Source organism: Lepus europaeus, chromosome 5 (assembly GCF_033115175.1).
Source record: "Lepus europaeus isolate LE1 chromosome 5, mLepTim1.pri, whole genome shotgun sequence".
NCBI lineage: Eukaryota > Metazoa > Chordata > Mammalia > Lagomorpha > Leporidae > Lepus > Lepus europaeus.
In genome coordinates, this window is record NC_084831.1 from 21,203,296 (window position 1) to 21,228,015 (window position 24,720).

Sequence of the window (24,720 nt, forward strand, 5' to 3'; positions counted from 1 at the left end):
GTGGAAGACAGGACGGAGGCCCCTGGGGCGCAGAAGGCAGAAGGTGCTGCGACCGGGCTGGAGATCAGGCCCGAGGTTGGCGGATGGAGGCGTTTACAGGGACTCCACAGTGAGTGGATCCCCCGGGTCTGGTACGATTAGGGGCCTGGCGAACATGGTGGCGTCCTCTGACTTCCATCAATCTGGTGTTCAGCTCTCTAATTAGCACCACTGGATGGCTGCCGGGGCCAAAGCCCTCCTAACCCTAACCAGTCTCTCCAGGAACCAAAGAGTTGAAACACTCACTCGGGAGGGATTTCACACCTGGCTTTCTGGCCCAGCCCGGTGCAGTCCCGTTTCGTCACGCCGCCCCTAATGACTCTGCGGGCTGTCACTCTCGTATGGCTTGGTCTGCGAGGTGACTAAACGCCTCTTGCAAAAGTTTGCAGCATTCGTCCGAGGCCAACTACAGCTCCCAGGGTGCCCGCGCGCCGCCCGGCGCCGATTGGCCGAGCGCTCGGCTCCGGGGGGCGGAGTCGCCCCCGCCTCCCCGGGAAACAGGCAGGCGATTGGCTGAGCCGCGAGGCTTTTGTGTCCCCGCCCTCCCCCGGAGACCGCAGCGGGCTCAGAGGCGCTGCTGGTGTCACAGCCGGACGAGCGCTGGCAGTTCCGCGGCGGGGATGCTGAGCGGCGCCGGGTCCGTGAGCAGCCCCGGCCACTGCGGACGTCCGAGGCACTCCGGGCCCTGAGAACCCCTTCGCTGCCGCCACTTCGGGGGCTCCCGAGGCCGTTCACTGTCCCAGAAGCCAGACAGGGTCGGGAAGAGTCCAGCGCCGCACCGGCCGCGCTTCGGCTCGCGAGTGTCCTGGAACCCCCGAGAGACACCGCGGGGTTCTCGAGCCTCCCCGGCGGCCCCCAACCCCGGCCTCCTGCGCGCGTCCGTGCACAACCCCCTCCGGCGCCCGGGTCCTGGCGCACACCATGATCGTTGCAGACTCCGAGTGCCGTGCCGAGCTCAAGGGCTACCTGCCGTTCGCCCGGGACGGCGGCGGCGGCCCGGGCGCAGGGCAGGTAAGCGGCGCCGTGGGTTCCTGGAGCCCCGGGGCGCGTCGGAGCCCCCCGGCAGTCCCGGGCTCGGGGAGGGGGCGTGCAGCGCGTAACCCCGAGCCGAGGTTGCATCAACTGGCAGCCCGGCCCTCCCCCGCGCCCCCTCCCGCGGCTGTGGAGCCCTCCGCTCGGACTCCCGGCCAATGGGAAGGAAAGCCTTCTCCGTGCTCTCCGGGGTTTGGGCTGTGGTGGAGAGCGTCTTCAAGTCCAGGCAAATCCCGGCCAGAGCAACCGGACCGCTCCTCCTCCCCGCCCCCTTCCGCAGAGTCCCTTCCTCTTAGCGGGCGCGGGTGGGCGGAGGACTTTTTCTAGGATGCGCCTCTGTTCCTGTCCCCCAGAGTGGGGACAGGGACACCTGGCACCCGGACCGAGTATTTGGAGGGGGCGGGAGGGTACCCCAGTACGTGCCGGCGGCAGCCGAAGCTGCGGGCTGCCTGGGGCACCCCTGGCCGCGGCTTCGGTTAAGCTGCGCCCTAGTAATGGGTCTGAGGTCTCCTAAGTTTGTTTCGCAGCATCTGGCCCAAAGATCCCACTTTTCAAGAGAGGCAAGGAAAAGGGCTGGCCCTGATCTTAACAATTCTGTCTCTCTGTCTCTTTGTCTCTCTCTCTCTCTGTCTCTTTGTCTCTTTCATACACACACACACACACACACTAGCAGCAATGATGAACATCTTATCATCCAGTAAGCACCTACTAGGTGCCAGGCTTCCCATTTTGCAGGGAGATAAGATTGAGGCCCAAGACAGCCTTGGGAAAATGCCTTCACCAACCCCACCAAGTACCTTATTTTTGGGACCCGATGCCTCTAGGATTTCTGAGAGCGCTTGGCCCTACAGGGAGTTTTGTTGGGCGGTGAGGCGACTTGCTGGGGTGGGGAGCTGGTTCAATTACTAGTCATAAGCTCTGTGACCCAGGAGGGGAAAACCCTCCCTTTTCTAAGCACGGTGGTAGTTGGGGGTCCTGCTGCAGTGGTGGAGGGCTTGTGGGCTGGCTGTTCTGTGAGCCTGCTTCTCCCCACCCCTCCTGACTTAGCAGCAATCAGCCTCACTCCTGCATCTTCTCAGCTGTGTGGCTCTGGCCCAGTCACTTCACTCGGCTTCTTTGTGGAACATGGACATGATGCTATTACTGAGAGCAGCCGGGCACCAGAGCATGCAAGGGCTGGGTTCAGGTCCCAGCCCTCCCACTCACTGGCCCTGTGATCTTGGCAGAGTGCTCTCCCGTCTGATCTGCTGTTTCTTCCCATGGGGATTTGATAGTATCTCCAAGGGCTCGTGGGGAAAATTAACTCAGAATAGGAGCAGTGGCGGGAGCACAGTGCCTGGAACAGGGTCACTGCCTCAAGCACCCTGACTTGTCGGAACACAGAGTGCACAGCCCGCTTCCCCCAGAGTGTCTTTTTTTTTTTCCTTAAAGACTTATTTTTATTTATTTTAAAGGCAGAGTGACAGAAGGGCAGAGAGAGGGACAGAGGGAGATCGTCCATCTGCTGGTTCATTCCCCAAAGGGACGCAACATCCGGGGCTGGGCCAGGCTGAAGCCAGGGAACCAAGAACCCCACTCAGGTTCCCGACGTGGGTGGCCACTGAGCGCCCTTCCAGGCACACCAGCTCGGGGAGTGCTGGAGCCCGTGCTCCCCCCTGGGAGGAGGTCTAGGGAGGAAGGAATGCCTGGGGTCTGGGGCGGGGGGCTTCAGGTGGAAACTGCTGTTTTGCAGAGGGGAACGCTGGTGGTGTCTGAGAGGAAAGAGCTCCTTGGGAAAGTGTCTGTTCTGGGTAGAACCCTGAGGAGCTAGCTGGGTGCAGAGCTCACAGAGCCTGCACCCAAGGGAAGAGCCCTCCACCCCCTGCTTGCTTCACCACACACGCCCTTCCAGGGGGTCCGGGCCTTCAGGTGTGTGTGTTTCCAAAAAGTTCCGGGGGCTTCATTCTACTACAGGTCTCCAAAAAGTTCATGGAAAATGCAAGTTATGAGAAAAAACAAAAAAACAAAACAAAACAAAACAAACCCTGCATGGACTTTAAAATGTCTATACCCAAATAAACTTATCTTTTGATTCCATTTTCTATGAACTTTTTGAAGTCTATGTGTATGTTTTGAAAGCCCTCTTTGGGCACTGGGGTAACTTCCTCAAACATCACTTCCCCCAGGATGGGGGAGGGAAGTCATCCCTTTGCATCCAGTCCACCTTCTCCACGGCAGAAGCTCTTATCCCAGCTATGCAACTTGGTGTTGTGACTAGATGTTTCTTCTCTGTCTCTGTTGCTGGACTTGAGACCCAGCCCACCGGTCCCAACGCCGGCACTGCTCTTGACAGCTGGCAAGAGCTCGCAGAGATCTGCTCCGTGTTGGCGTAGCTAACCCCATGAACATTCAGGCCTTGTGGTCAGATCTCCATCTCAGAGAGGACTTTCTGAGCCTCTGTGATGTACCTCTAAGGAAAGAATAAGACCCAATTCCCTCAGGATGGTTGTGAGGAAGTGGCTAGATGTAGCTGGCGCCCGTTCATGGTGGGCATCCAAGCGTGTGGCACCACACCCCCACCAAGGCTGACAGTCAAGGGCTCCTTGGGGTGTGTCTCTCTCTCAAGTGTAACCAGTTGAAAGATGTGAGTTCAGGGGAAGGGTGGGTAGTGTCTGCACCTTCCCAGCTGGCAGAGACTGAGCAGGTGTCTGGAGCAGAGGCTCGCCTCTCAGTCTATCAGGCGCCAACACTGAAGGCTGAGGCTGTTGCCAGAGGTGGATGTGGGTGGTGGGCAGAATCTTTGGAAACCGGGCTGGGGTCAAGTCTCTAGACCTGGGCCCATTGCCCGAAGCGGTGCTGGTGGAGTGGAAAGGACCCCAGCACCCAGAAGCCTGGATTCACATCTCACTTCTTCAGTTCTCAGTGAGCGCCTGACTTTGGTCCCTTAGAAAATAGAGGCCACTCTCCGTGCAATCTGCTGAAGATTGAGTGGAGCCTGTGTGCAAGTACCTAAGTTAACGTAAAAAGTAACATCCAGCCAGCGCCTGCATCTGGAGCCAGGCACTCGGAGGGAGGTCTGAGACTGAGAGAGGGTGGTCCTGTGGCAAGTGACCCCCTCACGAGGCACTAGGAACAGCCACCCCAGGTCTCCTTCTCCCCTACATGAGTGTGCGACCTCGGGCAGGTGACTTGCCCGCTTTGGGCTGCCCTGTCTTCGTCTGCAACGCAGGGGCGCAATCATGCCTTTATCAGGCGTGTAGAGCTCCATGTTCTCTACTGCGGGAGCTCCCAGTCACGTGTGGCCATTTCTGTTCAGGTAAATCAAAGCTAAGAAGAACAGCTTTCTGTTGCCCTGGCCACTTTGCAAATGCTCAGCCACAGTGACAAGGGATTACTGTGCAGATGGAAGCCATTGCGCCATCACGGGGAGTTCTGCTGGACTGCGCTGTGCTAGCCACTGTGGGGACCCCAGAACCAGATCCAGTGTGTGTGCCCCGAAGATGAGGAACAGTGTGCAGGGAGCCAGGTTGGGAGCAGCGGCTCCTGCTCCCGGCGACTGTGGCTGGAACCCCAGACGCAAAGGCCTGCAAAGGCCTCCAGGCTCCTGAGAGGTAGAGAAGTTTAGAGAATGGGGCATAGTTTCCGCACTTGCGGGAAACCTGTGTGTCTCCCCACTTGCCTACCTCCTTCCTGGTTCAGTGACTGGAAATAACTCGACCCCTTGGAGCTCTGTGCCACAGCAGTAAAACGGACCATGCGAGGTACGGGACCCAGTGTGGTTGTCTGCCATTATTTTTGTTGACTCCCTACCCCAGGGGACAGAGGGGTGGGGGTGGGGGCAGGGCTGATTTGGAGTTGTCATCTCTTGGCAGTGGATCCCTGCCCTGCCTGCTTTGCCTGGACTTCCCCTGGTGTCCAGGAAGCATTCAGGGTATTGGAGCTGGGGGTTCAAATCTACTCGGCCTTGCTTTCAGTTTTACACTGCCGGTTCCCTCTGGCTGGGGTGCTGGTCCCTAGAACCGCCTTCAGGCCCTGCTGCCTTCTCATCATATAGACAGCCACTCAAACGGCACTTCCTTAGTGGCCTTTCCTGTCTACTTCCACGAGTGTCGCTCCCACCCACCTGCCCTATCGTACACGCAGTGCTCTATCTCATTCACCTGGTAGAACCTGAATGGAAACCCTCTTGTCATCCTTCGCCTTTTCCCTGAGGTCCCAACCTGTGTGAAGGCTGAGGCTTTGTCTTTCCACTGCCGTGTTCTTGCTGCCTGCAGGGTCATCAAAAATATTTGTCAGGCGAGCAAATTAATATTCGTTCTACCTGAGAAGCACTTAGCTTCAGAAAGTGATCCCTAGATGGTGCACACAGTGGTCCTCACACAGGCTGTGCATTAGCTGGGGTCCCACCCCAGACCAATTAAATGAGACTTGCTGGAGGTGAGACCTTGGCATGGGTCTTTAAAAAAAAAAAAAATCAGCTTCTCCAAGGATTTCTAATATACTGCTTGGGTTGAGAAGCCTTTGTTCGAAACAAGAAGGAGGTTAATGGGAGCTGGCCTCTGAGGTGCTGACTATGGTGGAGGTGCTGGGGCAGGCGTGCAGGCGTTGGCTCATTAAACCCTCAGGACGCCAGTGAAAGTTGGTACTATTATCCCCATTATTTGGTGAGAAAACTGAGGCTCATATGGTGGTGGAGCTGTCTCCGGAGCCCAGGCCGCTGTGTCAGGAGCCCGCCCCCTGCCCCCAATCCTTCACCGCCCCCTGCGTTGTCCCCATCACTGTTAGTACTGCTCAGAAACAGGGGTGGATCAGACCCACCGCTCAAAGTCCAGCAGGCACCAGAGCCCTCCTGCCATAGCGCCCAGGGTCAGATGTTGGGGTGACCTGGGATTCCCAAGGCTGTTCCCTGTCCCTCCCTGGCACCCCTCCCCCCCACAGCCCCACCCCGCCCTGCCCTGCTGTGGTTTTCTATCTGTCCTCAGGTCCCCTGAGGGGGAGGCCCAGTGTGTGGAGTCAGCAATCCTTATCTCCCAGACAGAGCTGTTGGGCTTTTTCTCTCCCGTGAGGGTGGAGGGAGGGAGGGTGGGGAGGGAGCGCCTGGGGAGCCTGATGGTTCCTACACTGGGCTTGGACCCCTGGGGCCTGTGTGGGCTGACAGGGGCCCGGGCAGTCAGTCTGGCCACCTGCTCTGTCCAGGAAAGCCGAGGGAACTTTCTCAGAGCCACACTGCAAGTTAGGAGTGCAACTGGTGCCCTCACCGGGGACTTCATGGTTCTTTCCTTTAGAGTATTCCAGAACCCCAGAGCACTGCGTCTCTTAGGGAGCTTTGTAATCACTAGATCTCATTTTTAAAATTTATTTTTTTTTATTTAGTTGGAAGGTCAAGGGACAAAGAGAGTCAGAGACAGATCTCCCATTTGCTGGTTCATTCCCTAAATGCCCCTAACAGCCAGGGCTGGGCCAGGCCGAAGCCAGGAGCTGAGAAATCGGTCCAGGTTTCCCGAGTGGGTGGCAAGGACCCAAGTACTCCGGCTGGGATTGGTAGCACAGCTGGGACCTGAACCCACAAACCCTCAGATATCTTAATCACAGGGCCAAGTGCCCGCCCCTCAGTCTGCATCTTAATGCTGACCAGTGTTCCTCTCCGATGAGGGCATGCCTCTGGTTTGGGTTAACTGCTCCCGGAGCCAGTGCTGAGATCCCCAGCACTTTCCAGCGAGCGTACACCTGTATATCAACCTGTCCAATTAGCTGCTGCCATCGCCCCGTCTGTGCCACTCTACGTCCCTGCTTACCTCCCCGCGCTCTGTTTGTACTCACAGCCTGGTATCAGTGACCTGGCCCTGCTCCCCGGCGATCTGCTAGTCAGGACAGGGTCTTTAGAAGCAGAGACACTGAGAATTTGGGGCTCAGAGCGAGGGTTAGGAGAAGGTTCCTGGTCCCTGAAGGGCGGTACAAGCTAGCTCTGCAGAGGGAGTGGCCGGGGGAGGGCGGTGGGCCTGGGTCATTAACTAATCTGGAAGGCAAGGGAGCCAGAGGAAGGGTTTTAAACCAGTTGATCAGACTTGCACTTGAGAAAGTTAATCCAGCTGCTGGGTAGGAGATGGGTTGAAGGGGACAGGAGAACAATTAGTGAGGCTATGGGTGGTGGTCTGGGCAAGAGATAGTGGTGATCTGCGAGGTGGCGGCGGCAGGGGGATAAGATGAGATCCTGTGTCCCTAGGTATCTAGGGTAGTTGGGTACTGGCTTCAGAATGCAAATGATGAGGTGTTCCACACAGGCTCTCTGGTGCTTCCTGTGCAGTTCCCTGCTCTGGGCTCCTCCCTCCCAGAACTTGGGGCTCCTGGGTCCCTGCCCAGTCCCTGAAGCATTCAGCCTGGGGTGAGCCCTCTTCCTTGCTCACCCTCCTGCAACCTGACAGACAGGTGTCTATCTCCCTTCTGGCTCCTCCGAACAGGGGGCACCAGAGTGTGGTTTGAGGAGCTCCCGGGTGCCCCTTGGCTGGGAGGAGGCGCCAGGAGAGATTACAGCCTTCTTTATCCCGCCATCTACCACCAGTTAACCACTGTGTGTGTCCTCCCAGGAGCAGAGCGAAAGCCGGGCCCGGCAAGGCCCTCGTGGGCCCAGCGCCTTCATCCCGGTGGAGGAGGTAAGCTTGGAAGGGGTTGGGAATCCTTGGGAAGAGAAGACCTTGGACATTGGTGGGCCAGAGTCTTTTCCTGCCCCTTAAATTAGAGCTTTGAAACTACCCCCCTTCCAATTCCTGATTCACTGAGCTCGTAAAACAGCTCTGTGAGACATGCATTAGCAATCCCATTTTACTGGGAAGGAACAGACTCAAAGAGATAAAGTGATAGTAACACGGCCACGCTTCTCATCCCCAGAGCAGTGCCTGTTTCTCCTTAGTAAGTTAGAACTACCCAGGTGGGAGTTCTGGTGCAGCAAGTTAAGCCACCACTTGGGATGCCCACATCCCATATTCGAGTGCTGGTTCGAGTCCTGCTTCCTCCCCTCTGATCCAGCTTCTTGCTAATTATGATGGCACAAGTACTTGTGCCCTTGCTACCCTTGTGGGAAACCTGGATGGAGTTCCAGCCTCATGGCTTCAGCCTGGCTTGGTCTTAGCTGTTGCAAGCATTTTGAGAGTGAACCAACAGATGGAAAATTTCTATCTCTGTGTAATTCTGCCTTTCAAGTGGAAGCAAATGAAAAATAAATTAAAAAAAAAAAAGAGAGAGAAAGGAAGAAACATTTTATTAAAAAGAAAAAGATTGAACTCCCAGGGGCAGTATTGTGGTGTAGTAGGCAAAGCCATTGCCTTTGTCGCCAGCATCCCACATGGCACTGGTTTATGTCCTGGCTGCTCCACTTCCTAATCAGCTCCCTGCTGATACCCCAGGAAAAACAGTAGAAGATGGCTCAAGTGCTTGGGCCCCTGTGACCCACGTGGGAGACCCAGATGAAGCTCCTGACCCCTGGCTTTGGCCTGGCTCAGTCCTGGCCATTGTAGCCACTTGAGGATTGCACAGGCAGATGGAAGGCCTCTCTTTCTTCTGCTTTCTCTTTCTCTGTAACTTTGACTTTCAAATAAATAGATAAATCTTTAAAAAAAAATAAAAAATAGAACCTCCTATGTGTATCTTTTCACTCCCCCCTCTCTCTCATTTTTTTTTTTTTAAGATCTATTTATTAACTGGAGAGTCAGAGCTGCACAGAGTCAGAGAGAGGTCTTCCATCCACTGGTTTACTCCACAGATGACCACAATGGTCAGAGCTGAGCTGATCCAGAACCAGGAGCCAGGAGCTTCTTCCAAGTCTCCCATGCGAGTGCAGGGGCCCAAGGACTTGGGCCATCTTCTGCTGCTTTCCCAGGCCATAGCAGAGAGCTGGATCAGAAGTGGAGCAGCTGGAACTCAAACCAGCACCCATATGGGATGCCGGTACTGCAGGTGGTGGCTTTACCCACTGTACCACAGCTCTGGCCCTCCTATCTTTTCATCCTTGACTGTGCATATATTACAATACTTTTTTCTGCTTTGAAAGCAATGTAAACATTTCAAGTGTTTCAGAAAGCTTTGATCTCTTAGCCTTTTGCCACTTTTTTTTTTTTAAGATTTATTTATTTATTTGAAAGGCAGTTACAGAGAGGCAGAGGCAGAGAGTCTTCCATCCACTGGTTCACTCCCCAAATGGCCGCAATGGGCAGAGCTGGGTCGATGTGAAGCCAGGAGCTTCTTCTGTGTCTTCTATGCAGGTGCAGGGGCCCAGGCACTTAGGCCATCCTCTACTGCTTTCCCAGGCCATGGCAGAGAGCTGGGTCAGAAGTGGAGTAGCCAGGACTCGAACTGGTGCCCCTGTGTGATGCCAGCACTGCAGGCAGTGGCTTTACCCACCACGCCACAGAGCCGGTCCCTTGCCACTTGCTTTCATGTAGATGTTTATTTTCAATAGGAAATCCAGGACATAGTTTACAGCTTGCTTTTCTGTTTGTTTTCTGGTTTGCCCTGAGCAACTCAGCAGAGCCACCCCTCCTCTCTGAGTCAGTCCACCCGTGGTTGTGCGTGTCTGTTGAAGGATGAACCTGTGTCAGGCAGTGTTCTAGGTGGGGGTGGGGTGGGGCGTGGAGCAGTAAACAAGACACAAATCTCTCTGTGGAGTTTGTATGCTACTGTGTACGGGCGGGGGGCACCTCCAAAACACGCACAGCACAACTTATAAATGGTTACCTCGTCGTTTTTTGTTTTTTGTTTTTTTGTCAGCTTCCGATGAACAGGGCACTTTTTTGTGTGCCCTGTCCTCTTTGCTCTCCTGACTGTAGGCCAGGTGGTTGACGAGCTATTAACGGTGGTCTCGGCCCACTGCCCCCTCTCTGTGGATGTAAACTCAGCAACCCCTGCTAATTATGTATGTCTATAGCCCAGAGTTTTATTTTATTATTTTTTAAGTTTTTTTTTTTTCAAGATTTATTTATTATTTATTTGGAAGGCAGAGTTACAGAGAGGCAGAGGCAGAGAGAGAAAGAGAGATTTTCTACCCACTGGTTCACTCCCCTCCGGCCGGAGCTGGGCCAATCCGAAGCCAGGAGTCAGGAACTTCTTCTAGGTCTCCCACATGGGTACAGGGGCCCAAAGATTTGGCCATCTTCCACTGCTTTCCCAGGCCATTGCAGAGAGCCAGATCAGAAGTGGAGCAGCCGGGACTCAAACCGGTGCCCATTATGGGATGCCGGCACTGCAGGTAGTGGCTTTATCCGCTACGCCACAGTGCCAGCCCCTAAAGTTTTATTTTATTTATCTGAAAGGCAGAGTGACAGAAGGAGAGACAAGAGAGATGGAGATCTTCCATCTGCTGGTTCACTCTCCAAAGGGCCGCAATGGCAAGGGCTGGGCCAGGCTGGGCCAGGAGCCAGGAGCTCCATCTGGGTCTCCCACATGGGTGACAGGGGCCAGGCATGTGGGCCATCCATTTCTTTCCCAGGCACATTAGGGAGATGGATTAGAAGTGGAGCAGCCCCTACTCAAACTAGTGTAATATGGGCTGCCAGTGTCACAGGCAGTGGCTTAACACACTGTGTCACAGCACTGGCCCCCTGCCCAGGGTTTTAAGCTCCAGTATTGTTTTTGTGTTTTATATTCTAATTTATAACTAACCTCTCTATTTTATAATAAAGGAAAGAGATGGGATTTAGAATTCATCTGGATTTGAATCCTGTTTCTGTCACTTATGCAAACTACGGCCTACAGAAGAGGGTGAAACCTGTCTGGTTTCCTCTCTGTTAGGGAGAATTAATGGTATTTACCTCAAAGCATTTCTGAAAAGATTCAATGAGGGATGGCTAAGATGTCTGCACCCCACATTGGAGTACCGGGGTTCCAGTCCCAGCTCCAGCTTCCTGCTAACGCAGACCCTGACAGGCAATGGTGATGGCTCAAGTAATTGGGTTCCTGCCACCCACATGGGAGATGTAGATTGCATTTCTTTCTGGCCCAGCTCCAGCTATTTGCGGGCACTGGGGAGTGAGCCAGCAGAGAGGAGCTCTCTCTCTTTGTCCAGCTCTCTCTCTCAGTCCCTCTGCCTCTCAAATAAATAAATAAATAAATATTTTACAAAAATAAAATCATTGACCCCGGGGCCTCTGTTGTGGAGTAGAGGTGAAGCCGCCACCTGTGACACTGACATCCCATGTGGGTGCCAGTTCATATCCTGCCTGCTCCACTTCCAATCCAGCTCCCTGCAAATGCACCTGGGAAACCAGTAGAAGATGGCCCAACTGCTTGGACCCCTGCACCCATGCAGGAAACCTGGAGGAAACTCCTGGCTCTTGGCTTTGGTCTGGCCTAGCCCCAGCCATTGAGGCCATCTGGGGAATGAACCAGCAGATGGAAGATCTCTCAAGATCTCTCTCGCTCTCTTTTTGTAACTCTGCCTTTCAAATATTTTTTTTTTAAACTAACTCCTTTCAAAAAAAAATTCAATGAGATCATAACAGGTAAACTTTTAAATCAGACCTGACCTGGAAAAAACAGATGATGTGACCTGTTTTGCACCCACTGCCGTGGTTGTGTGCATTTGTGTGTTAGAACAGAATCTCCCTGAAGGTAGGAGAAACTGTATTCTTTTTCTTTTTTTTTTTTAAAGATTTATTTTCATTTGTTTGAAAGACAGAATTGCAGAGAGAAAGAAATAAAAAAAAAATAAGTCTTCCATCCACTGATTCACTCCCCAAAAGGCCACAATGGCCTAGGCTGGGCCAGACCAAAGACGGGAACCTGGAACTTCATCTGGATCTCCCACATGGATGGCAGAGCTCCAAGCATGTGGGCCATCTTCCGCTGCTTTCCCAGGAGCATCAGCAGGGAGCTGGATCAGAAGCACGGCTGACCTGGAACATATGGTGTCATAGGCCACAGCTTAACCTGCTGCTCCACAATGCTGACCCCAGAGAAACTATACTCTTTTTTCTTTTTTTTCATTTGACAGGTAGAGTTATAGACAGTGAGAGAGAGACAGAGAGAAAAGTCTTCCTTCCGTTGGTTCACTCCCCTAATGGCTGCTACTGCTGGCGCTGCGCCAATCCGAAGCCAGGAGCCGGGTACTTCCTCCCAGTCTCCCATGCGGGTGCAGGGCCCAAGCACTTGGGCCATCCTCTGCTGCCCTCCCGGGCCACAGCAGAGAGCTGGACTGGAAGAGGGGCAACCGGGACTAGTACCCGGTGCCCCAACCGGGACTAGAACCCGGGGTGCCAGTGCCACGGGCAGAGGGTTAGCCAAGTGAGCCATGACTCTGGCCAAGAAACTATACTGTTAATCTCTGTTTCAGTTTTCCTATCTAAAAATGGAGAAAGCAGAACTCCAATTTCATAATTATAATGATTAAATGAAAGAATACACACACACACACACACATATATATATACACACATACACACACACACACACACACATATATATATATATATATATATATATAAAGTGCTTGCACAGTGCATGGCATTTAGTAAGCATTATATAAGTATTGGCTATTTTTTAAAAGATTTATTTATTTATTTGAAAGTCAGAGTTACATAGAGAGAGGAGAGGCAGAGAGAGAGAGGTCTTCCATCCTCTGGTTCACTCCCCAGTTGGCTGCAACAGCTGGGGCTGTGCTGATCCAAAGCTAGGAGCCAGGAGCTTCTTCCAGGTCTCCCAGGTGCCCAAGGACTTGGGCCATCTTCTGCTTTCCCAGGCCATAGCAGAGAGCTGGATCAGAAGAGGAGCAGCCAGGACTAGAACCGACACCCATATGGGATGCCGGTGCTTTAGGCCAGGGCGTTAACCTGCTGCGCCATAGCTCGGGCCCCAAGTATTGGCTATTATCATATATATGAAGTGCCTGATAAGTGTTTATTTACTGAAATGTGTTTCCACCCCACTCCCCCTCTTTTTGAACGAGGTGGTGGTTTTGAGTTTCTTGCTGTAATTCACCCACTGCCCAGCATGTGTTGGTCTCTGTAGCTGGGAACCCATGCTCTCCTCCCCTTGCCTTGGCAGGTGCTTCGGGAGGGAGCTGAGAGCCTGGAGCAGCACCTGGGGCTGGAGGCGCTGATGTCTTCAGGACGGGTGGACAACCTGGCGGTGGTGATGAGCCTGCACCCTGACTACCTTAGCAGCTTTTGGCGCCTGCACTACCTGCTGCTGCACACGGACGGGCCCCTGGCAAACTCCTGGCGCCACTATATTGCCATCATGGTGAGCCTCTCTGGGCCTGATGCTTGCGGGACTGGTGGGGCTCTGGCCGTGCATCTCCTTAGGAAAGGTGGCTTAGAGCCCAGGAAAGCCCTGAGCGGCTGTAGAAGTGGAGGCTTTGAAGACAGGCATCTTAGATGCCGACTTTCCAGACTGAGAAACTGGGGTGCAAGGAGGTCAGGTGAGCTCCAAGCTGGTGGCAGATATGGGGTTAGAATCTAGATCACCCACCTTTTAGGCAACAGCGGGCGCTGTGCTGGCTTCACCCTGAGCGAGGCCCAGAGGAAGAGGGTGACCCAGGCTCTGTCTGCCCCTGCAGGCTGCCGCCCGCCACCAGTGTTCCTACCTCGTGGGCTCCCACATGACCGAGTTTCTGCAGACTGGCGGTGACCCGGAGTGGCTGCTGGGCCTCCACCGGGCCCCTGAGAAGCTGCGCAAACTCAGCGAGATCAACAAGCTCCTGGCGCATCGGCCGTGGCTCATCACCAAGGAGCACATCCAGGTGTGGTGGGCAGAGAGGCGGGGCCCCGAGGGAGCGCAGAGGCCTGGCTGCGGCCTGGCTGGAGCCTGGGCAGCAGCCCCATGGCAGGCACTGAGCAGGTCCGGCCTTCTCTCCCCTGCAGGCCTTGCTGAAGACGGGAGAGCACAGCTGGTCCCTGGCCGAACTCATCCAGGCCCTGGTCCTGCTCACCCACTGCCACTCGCTGGCCTCCTTCGTCTTTGGCTGTGGCATCCTCCCCGAGGGAGACCCAGATGGCAGCCCTGGCCCCCAGGCCCCTTCACCCCTCAGTGAGCAGAGCAGCCCCCCAAGTGGGGACACACTGAACAACTCTGGGGTAAGTTGCTGGGCCTGGATCTGGGTGGAGGCGGGGGAGGGGCTGGCACAGCCTCTGGTCCTTGGGCGGGAGCCACTGCTTTCCTGAGAGGACCTAGGGAACTAATTTTGCTTTTTTCTATTTTTCTCTTTTAAAATATTTATTTATTTAATTTTGAAAGTCAGAGTTAGAGAGAGAGAGAGAGAGATCTTCTAACTTCTGATTCACTCCCCAAATGGCTGCAACGGCCAGGCCAGAGGCCAAAGCCAGGAGCTTCATCTGGGTCTTCCCATATGAGTGGCAGGGGTCCAACACGTGAGCCCTCCTCTGCTGCTTTTCCAGGTCATCAGCAGGGAACTGGATCAGAAGTGTAATGGCGGGGACACTAACCGGCTATTATGGGGTGCCGGCATGACAAGTGGTGGCTTCACCTGCTGCATCACAACGCTGGCCCCATAATTTTTTTTTTGCAACTCTGTTTTCTCATCTGGGAAGGTTAAATGAAGTACCACGTGACTGGCCTTTCAGCCTGTAGCTCCATGGGCTCAAAGTCTGCTGCCTCTTAGTGCTTCAAGAGGACAAAGCCAAGCTTGCCTCTTACTCTCTAATGTGGCCATGTTTGTTTTAATATAAAAATACAGGTACTTTCAGATCTACCTCTTGGGGAGGGGAGCAGCATCCTGGCATAGCCTGCAGCACCAGCATTCCATATGGGCATCAGTTGGTGTCCCAGCTGCTCTGCTTCCAATCCAGTTCCCTGCTAATGTGCCTGGGAAAAGCAGTGGAAGGTGGCCTGAGTGTTCAGGCCCCCACTACCCGCATGGGAGAGCCGGATGAAGATCCTGATTCCAGGCTGTGGCCTGGCCCAGCCTTGGCCATGGTGGCCATCTAGGGAGTGAACAAGCAGCTGGAAAACTCCCTCTGCATGTGTGTGTCTCCTCTCTCTGTAAGTCTGACTTTCAAAATAAATAAATAAATAAATCTTTAGAAATAAATAAAAAATAGGCCGGCGCCGTGGCTCAATAGGCTAATCCTCCGCCTTGTGGCGCCTGCACACAGGGTTCTAGTCCCGGTCGGGGCACCGGATTCTGTCCCGGTTGCCCCTCTTCCAGGCCAGCTCTCTGCTGTGGCCAGGGAGTGCAGTGGAGGATGGCCCAAGTGCTTGGGCCCTGCACCCCATGGGAGACCAGGAGAAACACCTGGCTCTTGCCTTCGGATCAGCGCGGTGCGCCGGCCACGGTGCGCTGGCCGCGGCAGCCATTGGAGGGTGAACCAACGGCAAAGGAAGACCTTTCTCTCTGTCTCTCTCTCTCACTGTCCACTCTGCCTATCAAAAAAAAAAAAAAAAAAAAAAAAAAAAAGAAAGAAAGAAGGAAAGAAAGAAAGAGAGTAAAATGCAGTTTACCTCTGGGGGAGCTGAAGTGTGGGAAAGACGTGTGCCTGCTCTGTGACTTTGCATATTTCCCTCTGGGAAGCACAGACCACAGGGGAGACCTTGGTGGGTGGCATGGAGGGTACCCTTGGCCTTTGTGATGCCTCGGGAGGTGTGGGTGTGGGAAGGACGTGGGGGACCTTTCCAGAGACTGCGGAGGGGGAGTGGATGGTCACCACCAGGTCTCTCCTGCAGGGCCTGGAGGCCGCGCGCGACGTGGAGGCGCTGATGGAGCGCATGCGGCGGCTGCAGGACAGCCTGCTGCGGGACGAGGGCACGTCCCCGGAGGAGATGGAGAGCCGCTTCGAGCTGGAGAAGTCGGAGAGCCTGCTGGTGGCCCCGGCAGGTACGAGCACAGGGCCTGCCCCCTTCGCACGCATCTCTGGGAGACGGGGTGCTGCACCTCCTGCATTTCAGAGGCAGCCACCTCTCCACTCCCTCCAAAAGGTTCCGGCCACAGCTTTTGGGCTCAGACCTGGCTGTGGTCCTGGCCTGTTTGCCCCCTGGCTGACTGGATCGGCCGCTTTTGGCCCCAAGGCTTCAGGAACAACGTGTAGGGTAGATGGAACAACAGAAGCAAAGCCCTTAACATGGAGCCTGGCCCAGGGTCAGCCGCTCCACTGATAAATGCCATTTCCCGGTGTTACCCCGGGCTGAGCCTCCTGGGACTGTGGGCCCCCTTGTCCTCCTGCCCCAGGCCCGGCTTCAGCCCTGGTCTGGCTGCCACCCACTGTAGCTGGGGCTTCCCCTGGCCCTGTCCTCTGCCCTCCCCTGCTCCGTCAGGAGTGCACCCCAATGTGCTCCACGCTTCGGCCTTCCTGTGACCTCTTTCTAACCCGGTCCTCAGCTGACATCCTGGAGCCCTCTCCACACCCAGACACGCTGTGCTTTGTGGAAGACCCTACTTTCGGGTACGAGGACTTCACCCGGCGTGGGGCCCAGGCGCCCCCCACCTTCCGCGCCCAGGTAGGGCTCCCTCCACTCCTCTCAGCCGTTGCTCTAGACTTAGTGGCAAGCAGGTGGCGGATGGTTGGAGCAGTTACAGCGTTGGTTAACTTCTCTCCCTCGAGAACCCACAAGGTCAGCAGGGGTCCTGTGGGTTCCGCAGCTTGGGGGCCCTGATCCCAAGAAAAAGGTCATTGCCAAGTTGCAGCCACTTTGACTTCCGGCCCAGAGTGGGCGGTGTTCGATTTGCAGAGGAGGGAGGGGCCAGAGGCCAATCTCTCGGGCTCTCTCCCTGACCCCACCCGATGTTCCCCAGGATTACACCTGGGAAGACCACGGCTACTCGCTGATCCAGCGCCTGTACCCCGAGGGTGGGCAGCTGCTGGACGAGAAGTTCCAGGTGGCCTGTAGCCTCACCTACAACACCATCGCCATGCACAGCGGCGTGGACACCTCCGTGCTCCGCAGGGCCATCTGGAACTACATCCACTGCGTCTTTGGCATCAGGTAGGCACTCAGCAGGTGAGTGCCCTCAGCTGGGGCACGCAGGCTCGGCGGGGCTCAGCCTGAGCACTCAGCTGCTTCATGCTTCTCTTCTTGTCTTGTCTTCTTTTTATTTTTATTTTCATTTTTGACAGGCAGAGTGGACAGTGAGAAAGAGAGACAGAGAGAGAAAGGTCTTCCTTTGCCGTTGGTTCACCCTCCAATGGCCGCCGTGGCCGGCGCACCGTGCTGATCTGAAGCCAGGAGCCAGGTGCTTATCCTGGTCTCCCATGGGTGCAGGGCCCAAGCACTTGGGCCATCCTCCACTGCACTCCCGGGCCATAGCAGAGAGCTGGCCTGGAAGAGAGGCAACCAGGACAGAATCCGGCGCCCTGACTGGGACTAGAACCCTGTGTGCCGGCGCTGCAAGGCGGAGGATTAGCCTATTGAGCTGCAGTGCCGGCCCTGTCTTTTCTTCTTGCCAGTCCTGTTTTTCAAAGTGAATCTGTTTCTTTGCTGACTTTAAAATGCAATAGAGGTGTTCACTGAACCTTGTAACTGAACCTATTTAATCCTAGCCCCAGAGATAGCTATGCTTTTACATATAGGTAGCTGTATGTACACTCATTTGTGTGTGCATGCTGCATACATATACACATACACACGTGTATAGAGCCATGTATACATATACGCACATGTATTATATGCAGCTGTGTTGGAACAGTCATGTGCCACACAATGACCTTTCTGTCAACAAAAGACTACGTATACAACACTAAGACTGTAACACCTAGGGGCCCGCGTTCTGGCACAGCAGGTTAAGCTGCCACCTGTGATACCAGCAACCCATCTAGGTGAGGGTTCCAGTCCCAGCTGCTCTGTGTCCCATCCAGCTCCCTGCTAATGCTCCTGGGAGGGCAGTGGAGGACCAAGTCCTTTGGCCTCTGTACCCACGTGGGAGACCCAGATGACTCTCCTGATTCTGGCCTGAATCAGCAGATGGACGATCTCCCTCTCTCTCTCTCTGTCTCTCCCTCTGTCTGTCTAACACTGCCATTCAAATAAATGAAAAGCTGAATCTTTTTTTTTTTTAATTTATTTATTTATTTGAAAGTCAGAGTTACACAGAGAGAGGAGAAGTAGAGAGAGAGAGAGAGGTCTTCCATCCAATGGTTCACTCCCCAATTGGCTGCAACAGCCAGAACTGCGCCAATCCGAAGCCAGGAGCCAGGAGCTGCTTCTGGGTCTCCCATGCGGGTGGTGCAGGGGCCCAAGGACTTGGGCCATCTTCTACTGCTTTCCCAGGCCACAGCAGAGAGCTGGATCGGAAGTGGAGCTTCCGGGTCTCAAACCAGCGCCCATATGGGATGCCGGTGCTTTAGGCCAGGGTGTTAACCTGCTGCACCATAGCGCAGGGCCTGAAAAAATAAATCTTAAAAAAAAAAAAAAGATTGTAACACCTAGAGACGTCACAGCCATTTGAGTTTGTGTAAGGACACTCCGTGATATTTGCACAATGATGACGTTGCCTCACAACACATCGCTCTGAACAGAGCCCTGTCTTTCAGTGACGCATAACTCTTCCCATTCTGAGTAGCAGTTCTTCTGTCATAATAAATGGGGTAACATAAATGCCCATCAGTATAGGATTTTAAATTATATATATAATTTATGAATATATAATGGACATATATATATATATATCCATTCAGTGAAATATAATGCAGCTGTAAATGACAGTAGAGGTCTGTTTAGATGGCCGTGGGGAAATATGCAAAATGTATTGAGAGAAAAGAAAGCTGGTGACCAACCAGAATATTTTGTTCCTTTTTTTTTTTTTTCCCAGATTTTTTTTTTTTTTAATCTGAAAGCCAGAGTTAGAGAGAGAGAGATCTTCCAACTGCTGGTTCATTCCCCAAATGGTCGCAATGGGAAGCCAGGAGCCAGGAGCTTCTTCCGGGTCTCCCACGTGGGTGCAGGGGCCCCAGCACTTGGGTCACCATCTGCTTTCCCAGGCTCATTAGCAGGGAGCTGGATCAGAAGTGGAGCAGCACAGACTTGAACAGCCGCCTTTATGGGATGCCCACGTAGGTGGCGGCTTTACATGCTGCACTAGAGTCTTGTTTCTTTTTTTTACCAGATGCTTGTGTGTGTGTGGATAATGCACACTGGAACGATAACATCGGTTGGTTTCTGCACAGTGTGTGTGATGAAATTACATTTTGTCTTGTTTGTTGAATCTTTTGTTTTTTTAACTTGATATATTCACATTCAACATATTCTACAATTTACAGTTTTCACTTAATAACCTAGTGTGAACCATGTTTCTAATCAGTAGGAATAGTTTTTTTATTCTTTTTTACCTTTGGCATGGTATTCTTAGTGTTTTGCTATTACAAATACTACATGTGCTGACTACTCTTATCATACATAAGTTCTTTTAGATAAATCTTAGATAGGAATTATTTGAAAAGGATATATATATATAGAAGAATTATTTTGAAAAACACTCTGATAACGTGGTGGTCAATTTAAAGAGTTAAGGGGGAAAAAATTTCCCCAGAGTCAGCATTGTGGCACAGTGGGTTAAGCTGCTGCCTGTGATGCTAGCATCCCATATGAGTGCTCTACTTGAGTCCCAGCTGCTCTACTTCTGATCCAGCTCCCTGCTAATGCACCTGGGAAAGCAGCAGCAGAAGATGGCCCAAGTGCTTGGACCCCTGTACCTACTTGGGAGACCCAGATGGAGTTCTAGGCTCCTGACTTTAGTTTGTCCCAGCCCTGGCCATTACAGCAATTTGGGGATCTTCTTCATGGAAGATCTCTCTCTCTCTCTCCCCACCACTCTTTTTCTCCCTCTCACTGTCTCTCCCTGTATTTAAGTTTGCCTTTCAAGTGAATAAGTAAATGTTTAAAAAAGTTTTTTTTTTTTTTTTTGCCAATTCTGTCCTAGTACAGTCCTCTCTGCATCCTGTAATGTTTTACTCGCTTTCTTTTTCTTATGTAGTCATTTTTGTGGAGTTGAAGTTATAATAGTTACTTCAAGGCCGGCGCCATGGCTCACTTGGTTAATCCTCCGCCTGCGAGGATTAACCCATATGGGCGCCGGGTTAATCCCATATGGGCACCAGGTTCTAGTCCCGGTTGCTCCTCTTCCAGTCCAGCTCTCTGCTGTGGCCAGGGAAGGCAGTGGAGGATGGCCCAGGTCCTTGGGCCCTGCACCCGCATGGGAGACCAGGAGGGAGCACCTGGCTCCTGGCTTCGGATCGGTGCAGCGCCGGCCATAGCGGCCATTTGTGGGGGGTGAACCAACGGAAGGAAGACCTTTCTCTCTGTCTTTCTCTCTCACTGTCTGTAAACTCTACCTGTCAAATAAATAATAAAAAAATAGTTATTTCATTAAAAAAAACTTATTTGATGTTTGTAAAGAGAAACTCCTGATGTTTAGAAGTGTCATAAAACACAGATAACAAAAGGAAGAAAATAAAAAGCATCCTTGGCCCCCTCTGCTCTTGTGACCAGATGTCCCCTTGCTGCCCCCTTTGCTCCATGCAGGTAACCCAAGCACAAATCGTTTTACACAAACACGATCAATGGCCATTTTCTTACCTATTCGTTTTACTTATTGTACTCATTTACTCAAACATAAGCGTATTTTAGTGGACACATGATTTTTTTTTCTTTTTTCATTTAAGCATCAAAAAATTATCCTTACAATTTTTTAAAAACATACATGTTCCTTGTAGAAAACTTGTGCTTCTGGGTATTCCTAGGCACAAACTCCATTTGCCAGGTGATTTGAGCCAAACTGAGCCATCCTCTTGCTGGCCATTGGCAGGTTTCCCATCCAGGGGTGGCCAGAGATGGGTATATTGGAAAGTGGCACAAGCCAGCCCTGTCCAGTCTTTTTTTTTTTTTAATATTTGTTTTATTGTTTATTTGAAAGGCAGAATGAGAGAGAGAGAGAGAGAGAGAGAGAGAGAGAGAGAGAGAATCTTTCACCTGCTGGTTCACTCCCCAAATGGCCACTACAGTCTGGCTGGGTGGGGCAGCCAGACCCGAGCTGGCACATCTGATGTGGGATGCTGGTGGTGTCACAGGTACCGGTGTTGTCCTCAGTTTTCAACCAGTCTTCCCATCCACACCGATCTGCGCTGACAGCAGCTGCCCAGCTCGCTGGCCTGCAGAGTGGCAAGGTGGCTTCAGACCTGACTTCCTTCTTGACCTAGAGCAAGTTCACTGTCTTCCCAGGCCTGGGCTGCCCATCTATAAGACGAGTACCAGCTCCTTTTCTTGCCCTCACCCTCTCACTTCTCCTGGGTAGATAGGTAGATAGGACCTCCTCCCTGCCCTCCATGGCCTGAACTTTGGAGTGCAGACTATGGCCTGGGAGCCATGCAGAGCCGGATCTGAAAACCATTCCCAGCAATATGACTTAGGCACGTGTCTTCCATTCTCTGAATCTCAGCTGCCTCAACTGTACAATGGGGTTGATGACTTCAGTGAGCACTGGAAAGAGCCAGGCTTCTTCTTGTTTCCCACCTTCTGACTTTTCCTCACCACCCTGTCGCCTTCCTCTACAGTGTGGGGGTTGGGGACCGGAGCTATTGCTGGGGGCAGAGGGTGAGGAGTGCTCTGGGACCTCTCCATCCAGGTATGATGACTACGATTATGGGGAGGTGAACCAGCTCCTGGAGCGGAACCTCAAGGTCTACATCAAGACGGTGGCCTGTTACCCAGAGAAGACCACCCGCCGAATGTACAACCTCTTCTGGAGACACTTCCGCCACTCAGAGAAGGTACAGCCTGTGGAGGGGGCAAGGGGTTTGGACCCAAGGAGGGACCCCAGACCAAGTTTGTCCCGCCAGGTGGGACACCTGGGCCTGCCCTCCTGAGTTGGCTTATTTCGCAGTCTTATTTCACTGTGTGGATTCAGATTCCATATACTCACCTGTCAAGTAAGCCTATGGGTGCCTGTCTCACACGGTGTCCTCAGGGGTCCAGATCATAACCCTGTGACTTGGTAGCATTCACTGGGCCTCCCTGAGGGCTGTGTCCACCTGGGAATGATGCAGCTGCTTGTGTTTCAAGGTTCTTGGGAGGATGAACAGAGGAAATGTGTGTCAGCCAACCCTGAGCAGGTGCTCTGCCAGTGGCAGCTCTGGGTTCTAGGCTTGGGGGCTAAGGAGACGAGTCACGCTAGGGATGAATGCCCTTGGAACAGCTGTCACTGCTCATTGCGCCAAACCATTCAGAGCACAGCAAGGGTCGGCGTGCCTCTGCAGGAAAGAGAAGGGCGAGGTGGTCGGTCAGGGAGGGTGGCTATCTGGGAGGGCCGGGGATCCATCGCCAATAGCCCTGCTCTGCCCCAGGTCCACGTGAACCTGCTGCTCCTGGAGGCCCGCATGCAGGCCGCCCTGCTCTATGCCCTCCGTGCCATCACCCGCTACATGACCTGACTGCCTCCTGCGTGGGACCTGCACGTGGAGCAGCTGACTCGGGGGCCATCCTCCTCCCTGCCAGGACTTCTGTGTCTGGAGACAGCGCCAGAGCCCATCCCCCGACACTGGGCTTGGCTTGTGTGTGATGTGCAGCCCCTGAGCCACACCCTCCTTTTCCTCACTGGAATGGATAGCATCTTTGCACTGACTCCGGGGATCTCAGCTCTGCCTCTGGGAGCTGGAAGGGGACTAGGGGACCCCAAGGGGCTGTGCCCTTCCTCCTTTCCCTGCTCCTAAAGGAAGGAAAATGGGTCCAGCTCAAACCTGTGGGCCAGTAGGCTGTGTCCCAGACTCCCCAGGTGCTGGGACTTCCTGGACTGGGAGCTCCCTGGCTGGCCCCCACGGGAGAGGGGCACACACCTCCAGGGACTGACACTCCAGGCAGCTTTGCCTTCCCTTCCTCCTCATTCCAGAGTTCATTACCTCCTACCTGTTCTTCACCCATCAATGTGAAAGGTCACAGCTGGCCTGTGTCCGGTTCCCCCAAATCCTGTTCTGTTGGGCAACCTGAGGGTGCCTTGCTCCTTGGTTGCCTGGTCCTGGTTGAATTATTTGGACCTCCTTCACTCTAACCTTTTCCTCCCATACCTGGCGGTGGGAAGCCCCAGGAGAGAGGCCAAGCACATCAACAAGGCCGGTCATCTCTGCTCGTCCCGGTGCCTTCTAGAGGGGGGCGAGGATTAGGTTAGAAATTCTGTTTTCTTGGGTCCTCTATGGTTGACGTTCTCACCCCAGTAGGGCCTCCCCAATGGCACTGCGGTCAGTGCCCGAGAGGAGGGGGAGAGAGGTTCTGTTCTCTGAGCTGCGCCTGTCTTGCAGAGGTTGCCACCTGCTCCCACCACCAGTGGCTTTGCTGTGGATTTGCCAAGAAACTGGGCCTTTCAGGGTGGCTTAAGTGGCACTGTGGCCCAGTATGAGAGGCAGGAGGCTCTTAGTTGGGCCCTGTCACTAGCCAGATGGCCATGGCCACATTGCCAAACCCCTTTGACCACCAGAGTTGCAGACGGAAGCGTGAGTCTGGGTCCCCCATGTCTAGTGCTCCCCCTTGGGATGCCTACCTGCCCACATCTGATTTCCTTGCAAGATCCTGAAGGCGTCTGGAGACCCCTCTCCTGCAGTCAGTCAGTGTCTCCTAGCTGCCTTCCAAAGACCCTGGCCCCTTCCCGGTGCCCCGTCTGTCCCCTCTCCAGGAGTTTAGGTGGATTGCTTGGAGGCAAAAGCAGCCAGGGACAGACCCCAAGCACTTTCTGTAGCACATGACTGTGAACTTCTCTCGCCCTTCTCCTAGCAGCAGGTGCCTCTCAGACTGGGTGGGGGGTGACCAGGAAAGGCAGGGCCCTCATGCCTCTGCTTGGAGCCTGGCCAGTGTGCCACATTGCATGCCCGTGCTGGCACGGGGACATGACTGGCATCCCCTTCAGGCCTGAAAACCCTCCCTACAAAGAAGGTGGGCAAGAGGTAAGGGGCCCCCTGCAAGGGGGGTTGGATTTCCAGAGGGGACGTCCCCTGGGAGGGTGGAGAGGGGGAGGGCTATCCAGTGTTCAAGTGCAGTCACCTTTGACTTTGCTACCAGTTCCGTTTGATGAGAAATAAAAGTCCGCCAAGGTTTTGTTTTGTACTCCTTGTTAATGGGCTGTTTTTCCATTTCCTGGAGGTCAAGGTTCACCTCCCAGCCTGAGCACGGAGCCATGATTGCATCACGGACTGGCCCACCAGCCCCGCCCTGCGGGTGCTTGGCCCAGTAGCTTGCCAGGGTTGGGATTGCCACACTGAAAGTCCACCTCTGCCCCTTGGGGACCCAGCCCAGCCACCCGTCCAGGGCTGTGTAGCAACAGTGGCCATGTTATTTTTCTGACCAAGCCTGCCCTGGGCTTGGTGCTTGGAGGCCGTTTTTTCCTGATTCCACAGCAATCCTGCAAGAGAGCTGAGACGCAGAGGTGAGGCGACCTAGGCAGTTCCATCCTGACTGAGAACTTGGCCTTTCCCTTGGCTCTTTTTCTCTGCTTCTGGACTCACGGTACCATCGCGGGAGGCTGTCTGAGAATCCGAGGGGACCGCTTGTGTCTCCTGCCTCTCAGCCTTCCCTCCCTGGCACTGAGGACACAGAGCAGTCCCCACATTGTGCTAATGCCATTTTTTGGCTGTGTGACCTTGGGCAAACTTCTTCACTTCTCTGGGCACCAGGAACTCATGAGCTGACCAGGAAAACTGAACCATGACCAAGACCTAAGACTCCTATGGCTGCCCACTTCCTCTAAGTGGGGCCAGT

At 53.8% G+C, this 24,720-nt stretch overlaps 1 protein-coding gene across 1 annotated transcript; it reads left to right on the forward strand.

Moving 5' to 3' along the window:
* Positions 1-629: 629 nt before the first annotated feature.
* On the forward strand, positions 630-24,074 carry SESN2 (sestrin 2). The gene is made up of 10 exons (XM_062190759.1): positions 630-1,050; positions 7,635-7,700; positions 13,081-13,278; positions 13,595-13,777; positions 13,899-14,111; positions 15,718-15,868; positions 16,370-16,488; positions 16,784-16,974; positions 21,605-21,749; positions 22,323-24,074. Exons 1-10 carry the CDS (start codon positions 961-963, stop codon positions 22,407-22,409), a joined length of 1,443 nt encoding a protein of 480 aa, XP_062046743.1. The 5' UTR covers positions 630-960; the 3' UTR covers positions 22,410-24,074.
* The last annotated feature ends 646 nt before the right edge of the window (positions 24,075-24,720 follow it).

Excerpts from the sequence above, each read along its gene's own strand:
- SESN2 (XM_062190759.1), top strand. The coding sequence starts at position 961 with ATGATCGTTGCAGACTCCGAGTGCCGTGCCGAGCTCAAGGGCTACCTG. Across the intron at positions 13,778-13,898 it reads TCACCAAGGAGCACATCCAG|GCCTTGCTGAAGACGGGAGA; the intron begins GTGTGGTGGGCA and ends TCTCCCCTGCAG. Across the intron at positions 21,750-22,322 it reads ACTTCCGCCACTCAGAGAAG|GTCCACGTGAACCTGCTGCT; the intron begins GTACAGCCTGTG and ends GCTCTGCCCCAG.